The following is a 23,089-nucleotide window of genomic DNA, read 5'->3' as shown; positions in this document are numbered from 1 at the left end:
GCCTCTGTTCTAAAAGGTCACCCCTCAATTTGGAGTAAATGCCCTTTAGTTCTGGATGTCCCCACCATTGGAAACATCCCCTCCACATCCACTCTATCTAGTCCTTTCAACATTCGGTAGGTTTCAATGAGATCCCCACGCATTCTTCTAAATTCTAGTGAGTACGGGCCCAAAGCTGCCAAACAGTTCCCATGCGTTAACCTCTTCATTCCCAGAATCATCCTTGTGAACCTTTCTCCACTTTATGGGCCAAATGGCTTAATTCTGCTCCTATATCTTGTGGTCTTCCTTTGCGCTAAAACCTAAGATATTCTCATCGCTTCTGGGAGAAAATGTCAAGTCTGCTTTCAGACTTGAGCCCACCTATCTTGTCTGGGTACTGAAACTACCCTCTTGAAACCTTTTTAACACTTCAGCCACACATTGAGCAAGATAATTAAAAGCCACGGCACGATGTTGCACAGTATGCCCTTCCATCTAAGGAAAAGCTAAAATACAGTACAGCAGAGGTGGAGTTCCTGCCGGTGCGAGAGTTCTGAATGTTGCCAAATAGTAAGTGAGGTAATATCATTGGTTTTTTGAACCCCTCTTCGCTGCTTCTATGTTTTATTCAGAAAGACGTAAAATCTAGCCGATCCCGCCTTCCCCATCCCACGCACCCTCCTTCCAGCAGAATGCTGACTCCACCTAGATTCTCTCGCTCCATTCAGCCACTTGGCTGCAAACAACGAGATACCCAAATCAGTCGCAAACGAAAAGTGAGCGCTCCCTCTCTCTTACTGTGAGGGGCAGCCCAATATTATACACAACTAGCTTCCCGCCCCCATTAGCTCATTGAAAAAACAGACAAGCCTCTCAGTTTTGCGCGATAGCCTTGATCTTGCCGGTTTGGGGGGAAAATCCGCACCCGTTTCCTGCAATTGCTGGCAACTGACAGCTGGATCTGACAAATCCTGCCAACGCCTCGAGCAGGCGGATATCTCTTCGGCGAGGGCGAGGTGCAAGGAGCCGGCGAAGATGCTGTTGGGAGCAATCTTCGCCTTGGGCTTCGTTCTGTGCAGCGGACTCAGCAACCCCACCAGGAAATCTCCCAAACCGACACCAGATGTTTGGGATGAATCGAAGGATGAGACTCAAACTAGGACAACAGCTACTCAACCTGAGAAGCAGGACAACACCCTGTCGGAGGTAAGATCAAAACTCTATTAATAAATTAGCTGAAGGTAAAGGTGGGGGGGGGGGGAACGACTTCAGTTTTGGTTTGTTGCAAGGAGATAATGATGTATGCGGGTCAGATATTTGTAAGCAAACCTGCTATGTTGGAGGGTTGCAACGCTGAGTTTTCATGCAGCACTACTATGCCGTTTGCATTTTAAGTATAAAGCCATTCAGTATATTTATTACCGAGTTCGTATTGTCGAGAGAGGGAGAGTTGGGTACCTCTCGTCTCTGAGAGCCCTGACACTGTTCTCCTGGGTTGCATCTTTATTCAAAGAGACCGATCCACGTTATTCAATCGTTTAACCAAGTACGCTGAGGAAAGCTGCTAATAAACTTCCATCCAAAAGCAAACAAAAAAAACCACTTATTGCGTCAATTAACTGCGTAGAGCTGACTATATGGCTATTTATTACAGCCAATCATTAGTGCGGCGTTTTACTGTATAATATTTCTACGTGTCCCTTAACTCACGAACTTGCTGTTCGCTTGCCTCTAGTTGCTATGGGACTATGACAAACTGAAAGCCGTGTCTGAGGGTTCGAGTTGCCGCTGCCAGTGTGTGTTTAGACCCCTGGGCCGGGACGCCTGCCGCCGGATCGAGGAAGGAAATGCCAGCCCGGAGGACTCGTACACGATAGAAACCATCAGTTCGGGGCCGCACTGTAAATGTACCTGCCTCGCCCCGCCCTCGGCGCTCGGCCCCTGCCACCAGCCAATCAGGTTGCAGAAGCCCCGGGAGGCGGAAGGCGGCGGATTCAAGGTTGGTTGTGAGGTTGGCTGTGTTGGCAAGCAAGTGTCAGGGTCGTGAGGAGAGGGCGTCTGCTTGGGACGGTATTTGGGCAAAGTGGGTACTGGAAGGCAGGGAGAAAGGGACACACATTCATCACGGAGGCACCAGTCTTTGGAAGTGATCCACGACATCGATTGAACACATCTCTCACCAGCTCACTGTAAACAGGATTGGCGTGGCATCACCTAAGAAATCCCCCCCCCCCCCCTTCCAGCTGTTAGCCGGGTGCAACACCATTCATGGTCGCCACCTCACATCATATGAAAAGTAAGTCGATTTCCTTTGGCTCATGGTCCTCTCCCCACAGCGTGCATTTGTTTAGATAGATAGATAGATACTTTATTCATCCCCATGGGGAAATTCAACTTTTTTTCCAATGTCCCATACACTTGTTGTAGCAAAACTAATTACATACAATACTTAACTCAGTAAAAAATATGATATGCATCTAAATCACTATCTCAAAAAGCATTAATAATAGCTTTTAAAGAGTTCTTAAGTCCTGGCGGTAGAATTGTAAAGCCTAATGGCATTGGGGAGTATTGACCTCTTCATCCTGTCTGAGGAGCATTGCATCGATAGTAACCTGTCGCTGAAACTGCTTCTCTGTCTCTGGATGGTTCTATGTAGAGGATGTTCAGATTTATCCATAATTGACCGTAGCCTACTCAGCGCCCTTCGCTCAGCTACCGATGTTAAACTCTCCAGTACTTTGCCCACGACAGAGCCCGCCTTCCTTACCAGCTTATTAAGACGTGAGGCGTCCCTCTTCTTAATGCTTCCTCCCCAACACGCCACCACAAAGAAGAGGGCGCTCTCCACAACTGACCTATAGAACATCTTCAGCATCTCACTACAGACATTGAATGACGCCAACCTTCTAAGGAAGTACAGTCGACTCTGTGCCTTCCTGCACAAGGCATCTGTGTTGGCAGTCCAGTCTAGCTTCTCGTCTAACTGTACTCCCAGATACTTGTAGGTCTTAACCTGCTCCACACATTCTCCATTAATGATCACTGGCTCCATATGAGGCCTAGATCTCCTAAAGTCCACCACCATCTCCTTGGTCTTTAACTGGGCAGATTAATAGTTTGGTACAGACTAGATGGGCCAAAGGGCTTGTTTCTATGCTGTAGTGTTCTACTAGCTGAACTAAAGTGTTTGGATATGAGGAACCTACAGCTTACAACCACTTCCACATCTCTTCTTCTCCCCAGTTATTAATTTCTGCTCTTTGAGAACAAACTTTGGAGGCTAGACTTGTAAGTTTGCAATCTAATTCCACAAACATGTTTTTAAAGGCTCCAGCAGGTTACATAAAATGGTTACCAGTGCAATGGGGCTCAGTGCTAAGGATTAGAAAGTTACAAACAGGTAGGGCAAGGTTCCATTCCTGAGAACTGTCTGTAACTAGGAGTTAAATTGGAAATGAATAATAAGTGTGTGGGGGATGATCACAGAAACAACTGTGATAGGAGAGCAAACAGGTGCAGGAAGAACAGCCACCATCTGGCCTTACTGACTCAGTGAGTGGGTCTGTGTCACAAAGGGAAGGAGGAGTACAGAGGCTTGCATGCTTTCAAGTGGAAGGCGAGATGAAGGGATAATTCATAGAGAGATAAACCCAACAACAGTTATATAGATGGGAAGTTATGCATAATGAAAAATTTTTAGTGTGAGAGTAAACATTATTTCATACAAAAACAAACTCATCTGTCAACATTGAGCTCCATTTCAGTCTAATGGGTAAGTGTTCTAAATCACAGAAAATTATGGAAATATACTTTATGTTATAAATTTAACCTCAATTAGAGTTTTGCTACAATTGAAGAATGAGTTTACTTTTCTCTCATTTCCCTTCGGGAATGTGGCCAGACAGGAAGTAGTATCCAGTAGAACTGTTTGAACGGAAATCCTTTGTACCTTCTAAAGAATCTTTCCAAAGCTCCCTTGAATACCGGTATGTCCTTTTCACATTGGGAAGTTACACCTCAGCTGATGGTTAAGGATAAGCTGTAGAGAACATTCAGGAATTCTTGGAATAATCAACTTGATGCATTCCAATGATGCTAAAACTGACTGAGGAATTGATCAGGATGGATAACCTTGTTTCTGACCTATTTTGCAAAAGATTATTGAGTATCTCTTAAGGTGGGAATGGGAACAATAGAAGCAATTGTTTCTTTTTAGGTTCAAGACCCAATGCAGGTTCAACAATTTCTAATTCTCAGCAGTTACTGCTCAACCCAGTGAATTACTCCAGCAGTTTGTTTTTTTTCATGCACATTTCTGTTTATAGATGGTACAGGTTCAACATGTCTGTTCTGGGTCTATTGCCTTTGGTGTAAAAGGTCGTCTTTGAAAACTTGATCTTAATAAACCATAACAAAGACCTAACTTGATAGTACCACAACAGGCAAAGCACTAACCAAAACTTAAAATTGTCTTTAAGCTCTTAATGTCTAAGTTTGCAAGTTGAGCATTCCAGAAACGAAAGTCTGCGCGGACATGTGAAACAAAAATAGCTCTGCAGACATTTTATGAAAAGATTTCTAGTCAATCTCTCAGCAGAAGAAAAAATCAGGTGAATAAACAAAATCCATTTATTCCTGGTGTTTGTATATTGTATGTGAGATGCATTTCCACAACCGGTAGCTTGGACTGATCTGACTGCCAATTATTTTTGATAAGTATTCACTGTAACACTTTGCCTGTAAATCAAATCAGTGGCTTCAGTTTGTCACTGTGTTGTTCAGGGTTAAACTGAATTGGAATGTCCTAGACTAAGTGTAGGGATTGTCACTATAATGACCACAGTTGACAAAGCACCCCTGAAATGGGATAGAAAACAAACACAGCTGGAACACCTACTCAGACAGACTGCTTTGGAAGTATAGTATGATGCTCCAGTAGTCAAGAAGTGCAACATACACAATCATTTAACAAACCAGGGCAATGTTGTGTTGGGTTGCTTGCGGGCATTAACTCAATGGTTATTTCTTCAGAAGAGAGAAACACAGAAAGGAAAGGCATAGTAAATGCAGTACACTAAAGGAACCCAGGAGCAGCTAGCTAGTTTAGCTGGCATAGCCGCAAGGTATACTTATTACTCAGGAATCACTGAGAAAGGCCTCCATAAATCCAACCACAATCCTTTTGTCAGTTCCAATTATGTACTTGGAGTCTGGAAACATGAACGAAGTCCAACTAGACACACTCTGGAACTATGCATAAGGGTGTTTCATTCTCTGGCATCCTCGTGTTCCACTTTCACTCTGACAGCTGCGAAAGCCTTTTGTTGTTGGAAGCCATTCAACTGGAGTTCTTTTTCTTCCTTTATTGATTTGTCTTTGTGTTTTGTGTTACCAATTGAAGGATGCTCAACATACCTTCTTTTTGTAAGATGTGCCTCGGGAAGGCTACGGATTGTTCCAAGAATATGGGGTATCATCAGGCTCGAAACCAATCCCCCCCACCCACTGCCACCGGCTTTCAGCCAAGTTATCTGAAACAAGGCCAGATAGTGCACTGCAATCAAGATGATATCCTGACTCCAAGATAGTTGAGAGGTTCACAGAAAGCAACTCACAAGAGAGAAGCTATTGAATCTGAAAGATCAGTTGCTGTTTAGTCAGTATATAATTGCACAATATTAATGTTTTGGCCAGGGCTGGACTTTGAAACTGGATGATGGAGTGGTGTAGTCCAATACTCTTTCACTTCTGACCTAACCTTGGGGAAGATCAACCAAACACCATACTCATACTCATAAATAGTGCTTATTTAGGCATCTGTTAGGAAACCACAGACATGGTGAATGCAATAAGATGATGATCTTCAAAAATTAGGGCCAGAGCATTTGTTGTGTTTGATAAACTCTGCACCAACATATTACCAAATCCACAGGTGGATGTTAATTTACTAATTCAAAATGTGAAACAATTCATTGAATAAGTTATTGATATATAGCTCCAAATTTTTCTCCAGACTCCCTGTTCCTGACTACCACATGGGAAAAGCTTGTGTCATTGAGACTAGATATATATACAGATTAAGAGCAGGATTATGCATTCGGGGTTGTATGGTGATTATTCCTCACAGTTCCAATTACCCCGAGTCTGATGCTGTCCTGGTGGTGTTGGCAGTGTGGAACTTTTGTGTTCTCCCTATGACTGTGTGGGTTTCCCTGATACTCTAGTTTCTTCACAAACTGGTCGCTATAAATTTTCCCCAATATTTCAGTGGGTGGTAGGAAATTCAAGGTGGCGATGATGGACATTTAGGTGAAAATAAGCTACTGGGAAATAAGAGGATGAATTGGATTGAAGGAGTTGTTCTGAGAGTTGGCATAGAGAGACCACTGAGCCCCTTTGTAAGTCATGAGACACGTGGCCTATTATAGACAACTCTGGCATTTAAAGTAAGATGACAGGTGATCAGATTGTAATCACATTCCTTTCTACTTGTGATAACCTTTCACCACCTTGGTGATCATTTGTCTATCCATCTCTTCCTTAAAATATTCAGTCAATGGGTGTCAGTAAGTCACTTAAGAACCTTATGGACACGTATTAAGATGCCTGTAAGGAGTCCTTATTTTTAAAGTCACCTATCAATATTCATTTCCCCATGAGAACAAACATCCCCTCTATATCCATTTTGACAAAACCCCTCAGGATTTTGTACATCTTAATTAAGTTGCTTCTAAACTCCAACAAATGCAAACTGAGTCCATCCATCTTCTCTGAACTGCATACAATGCACTAATGTCCTTCCTTAAAAAAAGGGACCAATATTGTACATTGTATTTCAATGTCCTATAACATCAAGATGGCGGTGAGTTGCCGTCTCTGTTGGGATCATGTCTCAGACTTAGCTGCTTTTTAATTTCATGACGAATGTTCTGGTGACAGAGAGGGGATTTGGGGATCAGGATAGGGTTTAGGGACAATGATGTAGGGAGTTAATGGTCATATGAGGGTTTAGGGACAGGGATGTGGAGGAGTTAGAGTTCAGGCCTCCATTCTGCTCTCTGCGTTTGTAGGCCAGTAATGTGGATGGGTGACAAAGGACACCTGGAATCCAGGCCTGTGCTTGAAAGATCAGCAATGTGAATATGGGACAAAACATATTCAGAGTTCAGACCTCTGCTCTGCACTAAAAAGGTCATCAATGTGGGTGTAGGATGAAGGACATCCATGGTATTTGGGATGTCCCACGCTGGCGCATTTCCATGTGAGCAGGAGCATCAGGGCCGGTCAGTTGACGCGCTTAGAATTTGAGCCCCATGGTTTGAGTCCAGGGATTGATACTGAAGATTGAAGTCCAAAGATCGATCAGAAGCTTGAAAGTCGTAAACCAATGGTTGAAGCCTGGAGTCTTGCAGGCTTGTCCTGGAGTTTCAGGGCTGTCTGTGTGTGGGTGTGAGGGAGGTTGGGAGAGCGGAAAGGGGCCTTTTTGTTGTTATTGTTTTGTTGCCTGTTCCGTTCTGTGTTGTTTGACCAGCATTGTGGGCCCGCTATATTGGCGACACTTGTGAGCTGCCCCAGCACATCCTGAGTTATGTTGGTGGTTAATTCAGATGACACATTTCACTGTATGTTTTCATGTACATGTGATAAAATAGGTCCGAATCTGAACAAAAGTATAACTTTCCTACATTTGAATTCAGTTTCCCTTTGCAATAAACAATTATGCTGTTAGCTAATTACTTGCCTTTGGCAAATCATGCACGAGAACGCCCTAGCCCCTTGCATCTCAGAGTCTGGCAATTTTTCATCATTTTGACAATATGCTGTTTAATTCTTCCTTACAAAATGTTTAATTTCACATTTTTCCATATTGCACCAATGTCCCATGACTTTGCCTACTCACTTAGCCTGTTGACATCTCTTTGTAGTCTCTTTCATGTCCACTTTGCAATTCACTTTCCTGTCTATCATCCCACCAGCTTGTGCAAGGTATGTCTGTTCTTCAGAGATAATGAAGTCTGCCTATGTTCTGAGAGTGTGCTTTTGTTTCATAATGAAGAAATTAATTTTTCTGAATTCAAGAACAGATAGACTGAACAGGTTTGAATGAACAGGTCTTGGGTTAGTATTGTTTCGGCAACCACAAATGAGATGGTCATTAACACCAATAAAAACCAATAACATTTTTAATGTCATTTAAAAGGAGAACAAAACGAAGGAATTGTTGCTATCATTTACTCACTCTCAAGACCTGGGAACACAGAAAAGAGAAAAGAAAGATGCTGAATTAATGAAACACTATTTCAGAAGTATCCCACTGCTTTTCTTGTGCAGTAAATTACATTGGACATTTATTGTTACTTTGGGGAAGTTGGTTGCCATTTAATGCACAGCAAGTCACAGAAAGTGACAGGATTAATGATCAATAGTTATCCTCAGTAGGTAACTGGTTTGTTGACACTGGCTATTGTGAAGGCAATCAATGCTGCCAGAGTATCATTCCCATGAAAAAGGTACTGGGGAATTACTGTTTTCGAGGCAGATTGAATATGATACCAACAATAAAAATATCAGTAAGAAATAATACAGCATGTTGGTGTGTTGATTACTTTTGATGTCAGGAGGAGGTGAATTAGCTGAAACTGAAATTCTGTAATGAAGATAGTGGGGATAATTCAAGTCAAGTCAAGTCAAGTCACTTTTATTGTCATTTCGACCATAACTGCTGGTACAGTACATAGTAAAAATGAGACAACGTTTTTCAGGACCATGGTGTTACATGACACCGTACAAAAACTAGACTGAACTACGTAAAAAAACAACACAGAGAAAGCTACACTAGACTACAGACCTACACAGGACTACATAAAGTGCACAAAAACAGTGCAGGCATTACAATAAATAATAAACAGGACAATAGGGCAAGGTGTCAGTCCAGGCTTCAGGTATTGAGGAGTCTGATAGCTTGGGGGAAGAAGCTGTTACATAGTCTGGTCGTGAGAGCCCGAATGCTTCGGAGCCTTTTCCCAGACGGCAGGAGGGAGAAGAGATTGTATGAGGGGTGCATGGGGTCCTTCATAATGCTGTTTCACAATTCTTGTAATTCTTTTTGACAATGGAAATACAGTTTAAAGAAAACATTTGCATTGGTGAAATTTAATTCCTAATTCATTCTGAAGCATTATATATTAGGTCTAAAGTAACATCTTGCTTGCTACTTGATGACTAGAACTGTCAACACAGGGAACTGTGACCTCTCACTTTTCTTCTGCATAGCAAAAGTTTATTGGCAATTGGCGATTCCAGCCTTTGAATCATTTGTTATTTTCTAACATTTGTTCCATTTTAATTACATCTGTCAAATTAAGCCAAATCTCATGTGCTTCCTTGGCTGTTAGTGAAGATTTCAGTTCACTTTTTGATGAAGAGCAAGTCAGTTCTTCAGCTTCTATCCCACTTCAATATCACCAAACGTTTAATGGTCATTCATCTTGTAGGCACCCCTTAATTATAAATTAATTGATCTCCAATATTCCATGCCCACTTTGCAAGAGAGTAATTCCTTCATGGGTTTTACAAGATTCCACCAAACACAAAAGATGCTGTAATTTGGAGCAAGAAAAAACAGACCCCTGGAGCAAGTGTTTGTTTTTATGCTCCAGATTAATTGACTTCACTTAAAGCAAACATTAAATATGGGACATTAAGCAAATATTGCTAGTAATATTCAGTAGGTCGGGCAGCATCTGTGTTAATGTTTCAGGATGATGACCTTTCATCAAACTGCAGTTGTGCCATCCTTCACTGTCAGTGAATCATAATCCTGGAAACTTCCTAAATGACAGCATTGTTGAAGTACTTTCACCATAAGAGTTCATTCAGCAGGTAGCAGTAATTCACCATGATCTCTGAGTGAAAGTAAGGACTGGCCTTGCTAAAAACACCATAATCTTAAGTACAACAAACGTGCCACCAGACTAGGGGCAACCGCCAGATGGAGCCCAAATCCATCCATTGCCAATAGAGGTCAGCAATTAATCACTTCATTTACTGACTTGTGTGGACCTCTCAAATCATCAGGAATGTTTAGCAACCAGAAAATAATGTTCTAATTCACAACTGTATGTGAGCAAAACTGAGCTGAGCTCACACAGATAATTTGCTGATGATGTGAAATTTAGTTCACATTATAAACTGGGGTTGGGGTGTCTATAATGTCGATGCCAAAGAAAATAAACAAAGGAAAAGGGAAAAAAGGGCCAAGAACAGGAACAAAACAAGGAGAAATAAAGAAGGAAAAAGATACACAGTAAGAAGGCCATTTGGCCCATTGTGTCTGTGTTGACTGAAGAAGCCATCCAGTTTGATCCCACTTCCAGGACTAATTCTGTGTCTCTTTAGTTTACATTTCTTTGATTATACATCCAACTACTTTTTAATGAGATGATGGTTGTTGCCTCTGTCACCCTATTGGATAGTCAGTTCCAGATCCCTTCTAGCTTCCAGATGAAAAACATTCCTTCACCTTCCTTCTAACATTTATGGTTTTTTTTTTTACAATTTTGCTAAAGCAAATAGATCCTTCTCATTTAACTAGTCTTGGGCCTTCATTATTTTATTCACTTTAATTATGGTGCCAATAAAAAGTATTCACTCCCTTGGAAGTTCTGATGTTTTATTGTTTTACAATATTGAATCACAGTGGATTTAATTTGGCCTTTTTCACACTGATCTAAATTAATTACGAATCTCAAGCACAAAATAATTAATTGCATAAGTATTCACCCCCTTCAAGTCAGTATTTAGTTTATGCACCTTTGGCAGCAATTAACAGTCTTGAGTCTGTGTGGATAGGTCTCTAACAGCTTTGCAAATCTGGACACTGCAATTTTTCCCCATTCTTCTTTACAAAGCTGCTCAAGCTCTGTCAGATTGCATGGGGATTGTGAGTGAACAACCCTTTTCAAGTCCAGCCACAGATTCTCAATTGGATTGAGGTCTGGACTCTGACTTGGCCACTCCAGGACATTAACTTTGTTCTGAGTTGGTGAGGAAGGAGAGGCAGGGGACAAAACATAAATGTAGCCAGTTAGAGGGGTTCAAATATGTCTATTTCAATGCTAGGAGTATTAGGAATAAAGGGGATGAACTTAGATCAATACATAGAACTATGATGTTGTGGCCGTTACTGAAACTTGGCTGGAGGAAGGGCAGGGTTGGCTGATGCAGGTACCAGGGTTTAGGTGTTTTAAAAGGAATAGGATGGGAGGTAGAAAAGGTGGGGAAGTAGCATTACTGGTCAGGGATAGTATCACGGCTATAGAAAGGGAGGACGCTGCAGAGGGAGTGTCCACTGAGTCGGTGTGGGTGTAAGTCAGAAATAGGAAGGGGATCAATCACTGTGCTGGGAGTAGTCTATAGGCCTCCAAATAGCCCTCGAGATACCAAAGAGCAGATAAGCAGGCAGATTTTAGAATGGTGCAGGAAATACAGGGTTGTAGTTATGGGTGATTTCAACTTCCCTCATATTGACTGGCACCTCCTGACTGCAAGGGGGATAGAGTGAATTTGTCAGGTGTGTCACCTTTCTAGCTCTTAGCTTCATCCCACCCCTCCGGTCTTCTACTATCATTTCTCATTTCCCCCTTACCCCCACTACTTTCAAATCTCTTAGTATCTTTCCCTTCAGTTAGTCCTGACGAAGGGTCTCAGCCCGAAACGTCAACAGTGCTTCTCCTTATAGATGCTGCCTGGCCTGCTGTGTTCCACCAGCATTTTGTGTGTGTTGTTTGAAGTAATGTGGAGGAAGTTTAGGGACCACTTGAGCTGGGTTTAGGATAGGTTTGTCCCACTGAGACAAGGCAAAAATGATAGGAAAAGGGAACCGTGGCTGACGAAACACGTGAGGCAAGTCATCAAGAGGAAGAAGGAAGCATATGTTAGATATAAGAAGCAGGAAGCAGGAGGGGCTCATGAGAAATATAAGGTAGCCAGGAAGGAGCTTAAGAAAGGATTTAGGAGAGCTCAAAGGGGGCATGAGAAGGCCTTGGCAAGTAGGATTAAGAAGAACCCCGGGGCGTTCTGTGCGTATGTGAAGAACAAGAATGAAGGTGGGGTTGCTAAAGGATAAAGAAGGCAACATGTGCCTGGAGGCAGAGGAGGTTGGGGAGGTCCTAAATGAATACCATAGAACCATAGAACACTACAGCACAGTATAGACCCTTCAGCGCTCCATGTTGTGCTGAGCCATATATTCCTTAAAAAAAAGTACTAAACCCACACTACCCCATAACCCTCCATTTTTCTTTCATCCATGTGCCTGTCCAAGAGGTTCTTAAATACCCCTAATATTTTAGCCTCCACCACCATCCCTGGCAAGTCATTCCAGGCACTCACAACTCTTTGTGTAAAAAAACTTACCCCTGATGTCTCCCCTAAACTTCCCTCCCTTAATTTTATACATATGCCCTCTTGTGTTTGCTATTGGTGCCCTGGGAAACAGGTACTGACTATCCACCCTATCTATGCCTCTTATAATCTTGTAGACCTCTATCAAGTCCCCTCTCATTCTTCTACGCTCCAAAGAGAAAAGTCCCAGCTCTGCTAACCTTGCTTCATATGACTTGTTCTCCAAACCAGGCAACATCCTGGTAAATCTCCTCTGCACCCTCTCCATAGCTTCCACATCCTTCCTATAATGAGGTGACCAGAATTGAACACAATAACACTTTGTATTCACAAGTGAAATGGACCTTGATCGGGGTGAGGTTGAAATAGAACAGGACTATGTGCTGGACAATGTGGAGATTAAGGAAGAAGTAGTGTTGGTTCTTCTTAAAAACATCAAGATTGATAAGTCCCCAGGGCTGGATGTGATATACCCCAGGTTGCTGTGGGAAGTGAGAGAAGAGATCACTGGAGCAGTAGCTATGATCTTTGAATCCTCTTTGGCTGCAGTGGAGGTGCCGGAGGATTGAAGAATGGCAAATGTAGTTCCCTTGTTTAAGAAAGGTAATAGGGAGATCCTGAGAACTATAGACCGGTGAGTCTTACGTCAGTGGTCTGCAAACTATTGGAAAGGATTCTTAAGGATAAGGTCTATGAGCATTTGGAGAAGTACAGTCTACTCAAGGATAGTCAACATGGCTTTGTGAAGGGAGGGTCATGCCTCACAAGCCTAATTGAGATTTTTAAAGAGGTAACAAAAGAAATTGATGAGGGTAGGGCGGTAGATGTGGTCTACATGGATTTTAGCAAGGCATTTGACAAGGTCCCCCATGAAAGACTGATCCAGAAAATCATGAGGCATGGGATCAGTGGAACCTTGGCTGTTTGGATAAAAAAAATTGGCTTACAGGAAGAAAGCAGGGGGTAGTAGTGGAAGGAAAGTATTCTGCTTGGAGGTCGGCAACTAGTGGAGTGCCGCAAGGATATGTCCTGGGACACCTACTCTTTATGATTTTTGTAAATGACCTGGATGAAAAGGTGGAAGGATGGGTGAATAAGTTTGCGGATGACATGAAGATTGAAGGAGTTATGGATGGAGCTGTAGGTTGTTGAAGGTTACAAGAGAATATAGACAGGATGCAGAGTTGGGCAGAAAAGTGGCAGATGGAGTTCAACCTGGATAAGTGTGAGGTGATGCATTTTGGAAAGACAAACCAGAAGGCTGAGTACAGGGTTAATGGTTACTTAAAAGTGTGGATGAACAGTGGCACCTTGGGTTTCAAATCCATACATCCCTCAAGGTCGCTGCACAGGCTGATAGGATAGTTAAGAAGGCCTATGGGGTGCTAGGCTTCATTAATAGGGGGATTGAGTTCAAGAGTAGAGAGGTCATATTGCAACTCTACAAATCTCTGGTGAGACCACACTTAGAGTATTGTGTTCAGTTCTGCTCACCTCATTATAGGAAGGATATGGAAGCTACGGAGAGCGTGCAGAGGTGATTTACCAGGATGTTGCCTAAATTGGCAAACAAGTCTTATGAGGCAAGGTTAGTAGAGCTGGAACTTTCCGCTTTAGAGCATAGAAGGATGAGAGGGGACTTGATAGAGGTCTACAAGATTATGAGAGGCATAGATAGGGTGGATAATCAGTACCTGTTTCCCAGGGCACCAGTAGCAAACACAAGAGGGCATATGTACAAAATTAAGGGAGGGAAGTTTAGGGGAGACATCGGGGTAAGTTTTTTACACAAAGAGTTGTGAGTGCCTGGAATGACTTGCCAGGGATGGTGATGGAGGCTAAAATATTAGGGATATTTAAGAACCTCTTGGACAGACACATGGATAAAAGAAAAATGGAGGGTTATGGGGTAGTGTGGGTTTAGTACTTTTTTAAAAAGAATATATGGGTCGGCACAACATTGAGGGCTAAAGGGCCTGTACTGTGCTGTAGTATTCTAGTGTCTAGTTTTTTTAAGCCACTCCTGTGTAGCTTTGGCTTTATGCTTGGGGTCATTGTTTTGCTGGAAAACAAATCTTCTCCCAAGTTGTAGTTCTCTTGCAGACTGCATCAGGTTTTCCTCCAGGATTTCCCTGTATTTTGCTGTATTTATTTTACCCTCTACCTTCACAAGCCTTCCAGGGCCTGCTGCAGTGAAGCATCCCCACAGCATGATGCAGCCACCACCATGCTTCATGGTAGGGATGGTGTGTTTTTGATGATGTATGGTGTTCGGTTTACAACAAACATAGCGTTTAATCTGATGGCCAAAAAGCTCAATTGTGGTTTCATCAGACCATATCACTTTCTGCCAGCTGACTTCAGAGTCTCCCACATGCCTTCTGGCAAACTCTAGCCAAAATTTAATGTGAGCTTTTTTCAACAGTGGCTTTCCACTCTTTGCCCCTTTTCCATAAAGTTCCAACAGGTGAAGCACCTGGACAACAGTTGTTGTATGTGCAGTCTCTCTCATCTCAGCCACTGAAGCTTGTAACTCCTCCAAAGTTGTCATAGCTCTCTCACTAGTCCTCTTCTTGTACAGTCACTCAGTTTTTGTGGACGGCCTGTTCTAGGCAGATTTACAGCTATGCCATATTCTTTCGATGAATGACTTAACTGTACTCCAAGGGATATTCAGTGACTTGGAAATTTTCTTGTATCCACCTCCTACTTGTGCTTTTTGATAACCTTTTCTCAGAGTTGTTTCAAATATTCTTTTTTCTTCATGGTGTATTTTTGTAGTTCAGGATACTGACTCACCAGCAGTTGGACCTTCCAGATGCAGATATATTTTTACTACAATCAATTGAAACACCTTGATTGCAAACAGGTCTCCAAAAACAGATTTCCAAAATCAGATTTCCATTTAACTAATTATGTGACTTTTAAAACCAATTGGCTGCACCAGTGATGATTTGGTGTGTCATATTAAAGAGGGTGAATAGTTATGCAATCAATTATTTTGTGTTTTATATTTGCAATTAATTTAGGTCACTTTGTAGAGATTTGTTTTAACTTTGACACAAAACAGATTTGCTGTCAAAAAAATCCAAATTAAATCCACTGTGATTCAATGTTGTAAAACAATGAAACATGAAAACTTTCCAAGGGCTGAATACCTCTTATAAGTACTGTAAATCTTCCATTAGCTTCTTCTGGTCCATTGAAATCAATATAAACCTTTCCAAACTTCATTTATTGCTAATTTTTTTCAATCCTGGCAACATTCTTGTAAATCAGAAAGGGCTCAAATCTCTAACAAAGTCACTTGGCAGGGAAGAAATAAAGTAAGTTAATACCAATGTGAGTCTTCTTGATGCAATGTTTGGAACATGGTCTAGCCATGACCAACATGCTATTTTGTAGAAGAACGTGACAAGGCAACAGTTTTAATTTGGGTATTAGCATGGAGTACATCTTCCATGCAGCTACATGAGGGTCAAACATTACTCCCTTCAACACAGCCATTAAATCTGACTGCCACCCTGATTTTAACTATTTCAGTATCCACAAAACTCTTACAACCACTTTATAATGATTATTGAAGGAGGTCAGTATTAATATTTCTTAATCTTTACCATTAGATAAATACTATTACCTTATTGTCTTTTAATACATGTTAGCAATACCAAAGAAGAATGGCCATTTTCACTTTAGTCTTGTTTGTCTCCAGGCTAGTGTTTGATTGTGTAACTTTGTGATGGTGACCTGTGATTTATATTTTCAATTAAGTATAGATTCAACATGTTTCCATTTTGTCTGCAGCTCTCCTTGATGATGCAACTTTTAGAAAGCACTGTCTTTGGATTGGATCTCTTAAAGTTGCACTCTGTAACAATGAAACTCGTGAAACATATTGAAAAACTGGAAGAGGTAAGACACTTGTTTATTTCTCAACTCAAATATTTTCCAACCCTCCCTCTTAAAGGGTCAAGATTTAAAAACTTTAAACAGGACTTTGAGCAGGTCCATAGTTCCATGGGACCTGGCCTATTCTCTTGCAACTTGTTTTCGTAAGTGCAGTGCATACAGGAGCATAACAGCTGGCCCACACTAAGCCATAAAAGTCAGTGCAGGTATGTTTTCCACAACGGAGGGAAATCAGAGTGAGAGTCACTGAGTCTCAACTTTCAGCCTTTGTCGTGGTTTGATTTAGAACTACATAGAAAGACCAAATCTAAATATGTTCTGCTGCTCTCAATGCTCCAAATGAACCCCCTCCAACCTAAATTCATTTTACCCAACTACATTGTCTTCCTATACTTTTGTTTCTATGCCTGCCACACCCGCAACCCTCCCCCCCCTCCAGTTACCTGTAACCCTGCTTCCAATTTTAATTCTCTGACTTTCCCTAATGCATCTCTACTAGTCCACTGACCCTTTCCATGTGGTAGGAGGAGCAACAATCTCACTCCATTGGAGAGTGATATGGAGATAACCTGAAGAAGGGCATTTGGCTGAACAGGAAGAAATTTTAAGATCCCAGTGACCAAAGAAGGCTGAAAGAACTGCTGAGAAAGTTGTGCTGTCCTTTTATTGGATTCAAGGAAGATCAATCATCTGAACCTTCAACCCATCAAATACGCGCCATTTCACTAGCAGAATAGAATTGTCCAATTGTCACCCATTACTTCATCTTTACAAAAAAAATGTTTTTTCTGTTGATGGATACACAGGTGTCGAAAGACTGCTTGATATTTTGTCAGGTAATGTCATGCCTTGTCATTTCCTGCCTTGTGTTAAGTGACTGTAGTTTGGTAGGACATAATTACTGTAAAAACATCAGCAACTCCCTCATCCCATTCGGGATGAGAAAGTTGCTGATGTTTGGTATTGAGTGACTTATGAATCGATTCAGAAACAGCCTGGAAGAAGTAATTTGCAGTTAAGACTGCAATTGCAGGTTTCCGGTGATGTCATCATCGAGAATGGCAGCTTAAGTCACTGGCTCCTCCTGAAAAACGCGTATTAAGCCCCATTAACCCGTCAAATATAATATTTTTCGAAAAATATTTGAACTGAAAAGAGGGGCGAGAATGGGGAGAAGAAATGGAAATAAAAAAAGCAACACTGCGGAGCCTGCGTCCGAGAGGAGTGCAGTGAGCGGCTCTCCGACCCGACCGCGTGCTAGCGAGGTGGCTGCTGGGCCTCGTTCAGTCAAAGCGGCGAATGTCTTTGAAATCCTGAAAGAAATAATGGAGGTCCAGAAAGATATAAAGCAGCAGCTCCGTGATATTAAGGCAGAGCTCACCAGCGTTAATCAAAAAATAGTGGTGGCAGAGACTCGCATTGAGAAGGTGGAAGATCGCATTCAAAACGTGGAACGGATACTGAGCAAGACAATAAAAATAATACATCACCAAGAAGGTAAACTGCTTGACCTGGAGGGAAGATCATGGCGGAAAAATATCAGAACCTACAACGTTCCCGAAGGAGCGGAGGGCCTGTCTATGACGGAGTTTGTCGGAAAGTTACTGTGGGACGCGCTGGATCTTCCCCCCGGCTATGGAGCTGGAAGTTGAAAGAGCACTCCACGCGTTAGTCCCAAAACCTACCCAGGATAGAAAGCCACGCTCTATTATAATTAAATTCCTTCGGTACAGCACCAAGGCGGAGATTCTACGAAGGGCCTGGGGTAAGAAGAGAGTGTTTTTAGAGGATAAATTAATATATTTCGACCAAGATTACCCCCCCGCGGTCCTCCAGAAACGCAAAGAATACTCCGAAGTAAAGCGAGTATTAAAGCAAAATAAGAGTAGATTTCAAACTCCGTACCCTGCTAAACTTCGAGTGTTTTATGACAAAAGGACGCAGTTGTACCAGACAGTGGAAGAGGCAACTACAGACATGAAGGCCAGAGGGTTGCCCGTTAGCGTGACCAAAACGAAAGAAAGCCTGGCTGAGGAATTGTCCCGCTCGGCTTGAGAAATAGTGTGAGAAACGAGAAGGCAGGAGACGGGAGGAGGCCGAGAGAAACATATCAGGAAGAGACCGGGAGTTCCCAAAGACAGTCCTCACCCCCTTCAGAAGAGCCATAAGGTTTGGCTAACTTTAAAAATGTTGAGAAGCTAAACAGAAGCAAAAGTACACGGTGATATACCTATCTCGAGAAATACTTATTATAATGTGGATTTTATATTACTTAGTTGTTATTCTTTATTCGCTCACTTACTCCTTTTTCCCTGTGTACTCCTATATATGCATGTGTATATGTGTATATATATATATATATATATATATATATATATGTATATATAGGAGGAGTACACAGGGAAATCTTTTCTGTGTAATGGATTTGTTCACTGACTTTTATGAATACTGCAATGGGGGCCCTCAACTCACAAATAGGAGGGGTTATCCCCCACAGCTAGACATTTCCTCTAGCTCAACGCAGGGTCATTTACTAGAGACTTCAGCCTTGGAATCACACATTCGTTGCCATTTTTGTTATTATTTGTGTTTCTTGGTTCTTGTTTGTTCAGGGAGTAGATCGATTAAGTTTTATTCTAATTTCAATGATACATTGACAGATAAATACAGATGGCTAAGGATAAGGTAAAATTCATTTCTTTTAATGTCAATGGGCTATTAAATCCAACCAAGCGTAAGAGAATTTTATCCAAAATGAAAAAAGAACAAGCCCATGTAGTATATTTACAGGAAACTCATTTAAGTGATAATGAGCATAAAAAACTGAAGAAAATGGGCTTCACTAATCTGTTTTTCTCCTCATATAAATCAGGACATAGGAGAGGAGTTGCTATTCTTATCTCAAGTAAGCTAAATTTTGAAAAAATATTCAAAATGGGAGATAAAGAAGGCAGATATATTCTGGTAAGGGGGAATATAGACGGCAATTCAGTTACCCTGAATTGAGTTCCTCTGGGAAGTGATACTGGTTTCTTTCAGAAAATTACTGATATTATGGTAACAGAAACAGAAGGTCTCCTGATATGTGGGGGAGACTTAAAATTACAATTACAACCAAACTTAGACTCTTCCAATAGAAAAACCTATGAAACAAAATCCTTACATAAGAAAGTTAATACACTGTTTGAGGGTGTTGGTTTAATAGATATATGGAGGGACCTTTTCCCTGACAGAAGGGATTACACTCATTATTCTGCTCCACATTCTGTATATACAAGAATAGACTATTTCATAACATTTGGAAAAGACAAAGACAAAATAAACACCTGTGGAATTGGGACAATAGATGTAAGTGACCATGCACCTATATATTTATCTGTTGATTTTGACCTACAACCAAAGAATACTACTTGGAAACTAAATTCAAATCTACTCAATGATCCGTACTTTAAGGAACAAATTAAAAAATAAATTGGTCTCTACTTAGAGTTTAATGATAATGGAGGGGTTTCACCTCCCATTTTATGGGATACTCTGAAGGCGGTCTTAAGAGGGAAAATTATAGCGATATCTTCATATAAGAAAAAAATAAGGAATAAAACATTAGAGGAATTACAAAATAGGCTAAAGGAACTAGAGAAAAAACACAAATTGAATTTGACACAGGATACATTAGGGGAAATTAAAAGAATTAGGAATGAAATAAATAATTTGGCTACGCAAGAAATCAGGAAAAACTTAATGTTTCTGAAACAGAGAAATTATGAAAGTGGATCGAAATCTATGAAAATACTGGCGTGGAAACTGAAAAAAAAGATAGCAGAAAATACAATTCATAGAATTAGGGACCCAAGAATGAAAATGATAAAAAATAAGCTAAGTGAAATTCAAGAAGCTTTTGAAGTGTTTTACAAAACACTATATTCCAAAGTTCCAGGGGGAAGCATAACCAAAATCGACACCTTCTTGAATTCTCTAGAGTTACTCACTTTAAGCGAAGAACAAAATAGAAGGATGACTGCTGACATAACTGAAGTTGAATAAAAAGCTGCAATTAGTAGGCTTAAATTAAGCAAGTTGCCAGGATCAGATGGGTATATGGCAGAGTGGTACAAATAATTTAAAAATGAGTTAATTCCTGTTTTACTCCCCACACTGACCTGGGCTGTAAAAATGGCACAAATGCCACCCAGTTGGAAGGAAGCGATAATCTCAGCTATACCGAAAGAAGGCAAGGATAAAATGGAATGCGGGTCATTTAGACCAATATCCATTCTTAATGTAGATTATAGGTTATTTACCTCCATCGTGGCCAAACGATTAGAGGAGTTTCTACCCATACTGATATGTAATGATCAGACAGGTTTTATACGACAACGCCAGACTCAAGACAATATATGAAGGACACTTCACATTATGGATCATATACAAAAAATAAAATCAAAGCATTAGTGATAAGCGTGGATGTTGAAAAAGCATTTGATTCGGTTAATTGGAATTTTCTTTACAGAGTTTTACATAGATTTGGTTTCCAAGACACAATTATTAAAACTATACAGACACTATATGACAATCCTACTGCTAGGATTAAAATCAATGGATATTTATCAAATAGTCTTACCCTAGAAAGGGGCACAAGGCAGGGTTGTGCATGGTCACCGCTACTCTTCACATTATATCAGGAACCATTAGCTCAATACATCAGACAAAATGAAGATATCAGGGGAATTACTATTAAAGGGACAGAGCATAAATTGGCCTGTTATGTGGATGACATTTTGATCTATCTAGGGCAACCAACATACTCTTTACCTAAATTGATGCAATCCTTTGAACAATATGGTCAATTATCAAGATACAAGATCAACATAGATAAAACCCAATTACTTTCATATAGCCCACCAAGAGAAATTGAAAGTCGATACCCCTGGGCATGGCACACAGAGTCTTTCAAGTATTTGGGCATCATTATGCCAAAAGATTTGGCAAAATTATCAGAATGTAATTATCAGCCTTTTATATAAAAAAATTAAGGAAGATGTGGCAAGATGGAGCCTGATTCCTTTTTTCAGTCTCAGTTCAAGGATTGAGTCTATTAAAATGAATATACTGCCCAGACTGTTATATCTCTTTCAGACCCTACCAATAGAAATTAATCAAAATCAATTCAATGAATGGAACAAGGTGCTATCAAGGTGTATTTGGCAGGGTAAAAGGCCTAGAGTTCATCTCAAAACTTTGCAATTAGCAAAGGAAAAGGGGGGATAGGGCTTGCCTTCTCTTAGAGATTATTATTTTGCAGCAGTTGAGAGCTGTGCAACCCATCATATGGCACTCAATGGAAAAACATTGAGGAGTGGGTACTTCCCATCCCCATACAAGCAATTTTGTCTGATAACAACCTGCAAAGGTACATAAATACTATTGATAACCCATGGGTGAAATTGACTCTTAAAATATGGAAAACTACTATAAAAGAATATAATCTAGATAAAAGAATATAATCTAGAGGGAGTTATTGCAATTCTTAAATGGTGTGCTCTGATTTTACACCAAATAAATTAGATGCTAGATTTAAGGACTGGACAGCTAAAGGAATAACAGTTCTTTGCAACATAATGAAAGAAGGAACACTGTTCAGTTTTGAAATGCTTAAAGAGAAACACTTATTAGAAAAACAAGATTTTTATCGGTATTTACAGATGTGACAATATGTTAATAAGATGCTTTAAAAGGTAATCAAGGCAAATACATGCTTGATAGAGCTCTTTAGAAAAGCATATAATTCAGATAATGGTAGTAGAATAATTTCAAGCATATATAAGGGGTTGTCAAATCTTAAAACACATTCGACTTCATACATTAAAACAAAATGGGAGAAGGAAGGAGGGATAATTGTATCTGAGGAAGAATGGACAACAATATGGAGATATCAATGGAAGTTTACCAATTCACAGAAATGGAGGGAGTTTGGATGGAAAAACTTGATAAGATATTTTATTACACCCTCTCAGAAATCCCATTATGATGGTAACCTCCCTGTTTGTTGGAGGAATTGTGGAAATCAAAATGCAAATCATTATCATATTTTTTGGGACTGCCCTGTTATCAAAGACTATTGGAGGGGGATACACAATGCCCTACAAGACATCTTTAAATGTGAAATACCCTTGGAGAGTAAGACCATATATTTTGGATATATACCTCAAGAATGGTTGAAAAGAGATAAACATTTAATGAATATACTGTTGGTGGCTGGTAAAAAGACTCTTACTAGGAAATGGTTATCACAGGAGAGCCCAACTTTAAATACATGGATGGAAATTACAATGGACATTTACAAAATGGAGAAGATAACAGCAGCTGTTAATCATAAGCTGGAACAATTTGATTCATACTGGGAAAAATGGTTTAACTACATAATACCTCATAGGCCTGATTTTATTCTCACAAATCAATGAATCTGTTGTAAAAAAAAATCACTCCCTACTTGTACATAGTTCTTTTCTTTTGCTTGATTTTTCTTTCCACTCTTTTCTATAAGTGTATACCCCAGATAAATACTTTGTGGAGATTTTGTGATATATATGATTATATGATATATATGTACAATGTCTGAAATACATCTTATGGAAATGTTTGTTTGATAAACTTCAATAAAAAAATAAATTACAAAAAAAAGACTGCAATTGCAAATTACATTCCAGAATGACAATTTGAATCACTACAGCACATTTACCCTGCTTTTTTGTACAAAACTTTTGCAGAGGGATATTTCAGATTGTAGTTA

General features: G+C 40.5%; 1 protein-coding gene across 2 annotated transcripts in view; it reads left to right on the top strand.

Moving 5' to 3' along the window:
- Positions 1–714: 714 nt before the first annotated feature.
- Positions 715–23,089, top strand: part of LOC140737279 (olfactomedin-like protein 2B) — a 103,644-nt gene continuing 81,269 nt past the window's right edge. Inside the window, exons 1-3 of one of the 2 annotated variants that reach the window (XM_073063647.1) lie at positions 715–1,188; positions 1,718–1,981; positions 16,195–16,302. In XM_073063647.1, the coding sequence (XP_072919748.1) occupies positions 1,018–1,188; positions 1,718–1,981; positions 16,195–16,302 (543 nt within the window). In that variant the 5' untranslated portion in view covers positions 715–1,017. The remainder of the gene's footprint in view (positions 1,189–1,717; positions 1,982–16,194; positions 16,303–23,089) is intronic. The other variant, XM_073063648.1, reaches the window with a different exon arrangement.

The sequence above is a fragment of the Hemitrygon akajei genome, chromosome 12 (genome assembly GCF_048418815.1).
Source record: "Hemitrygon akajei chromosome 12, sHemAka1.3, whole genome shotgun sequence".
Taxonomy (NCBI): domain Eukaryota; kingdom Metazoa; phylum Chordata; class Chondrichthyes; order Myliobatiformes; family Dasyatidae; genus Hemitrygon; species Hemitrygon akajei.
Note: the sequence above shows the minus strand (reverse complement) of the source record. Positions and strands in the feature narration are given on the sequence as shown.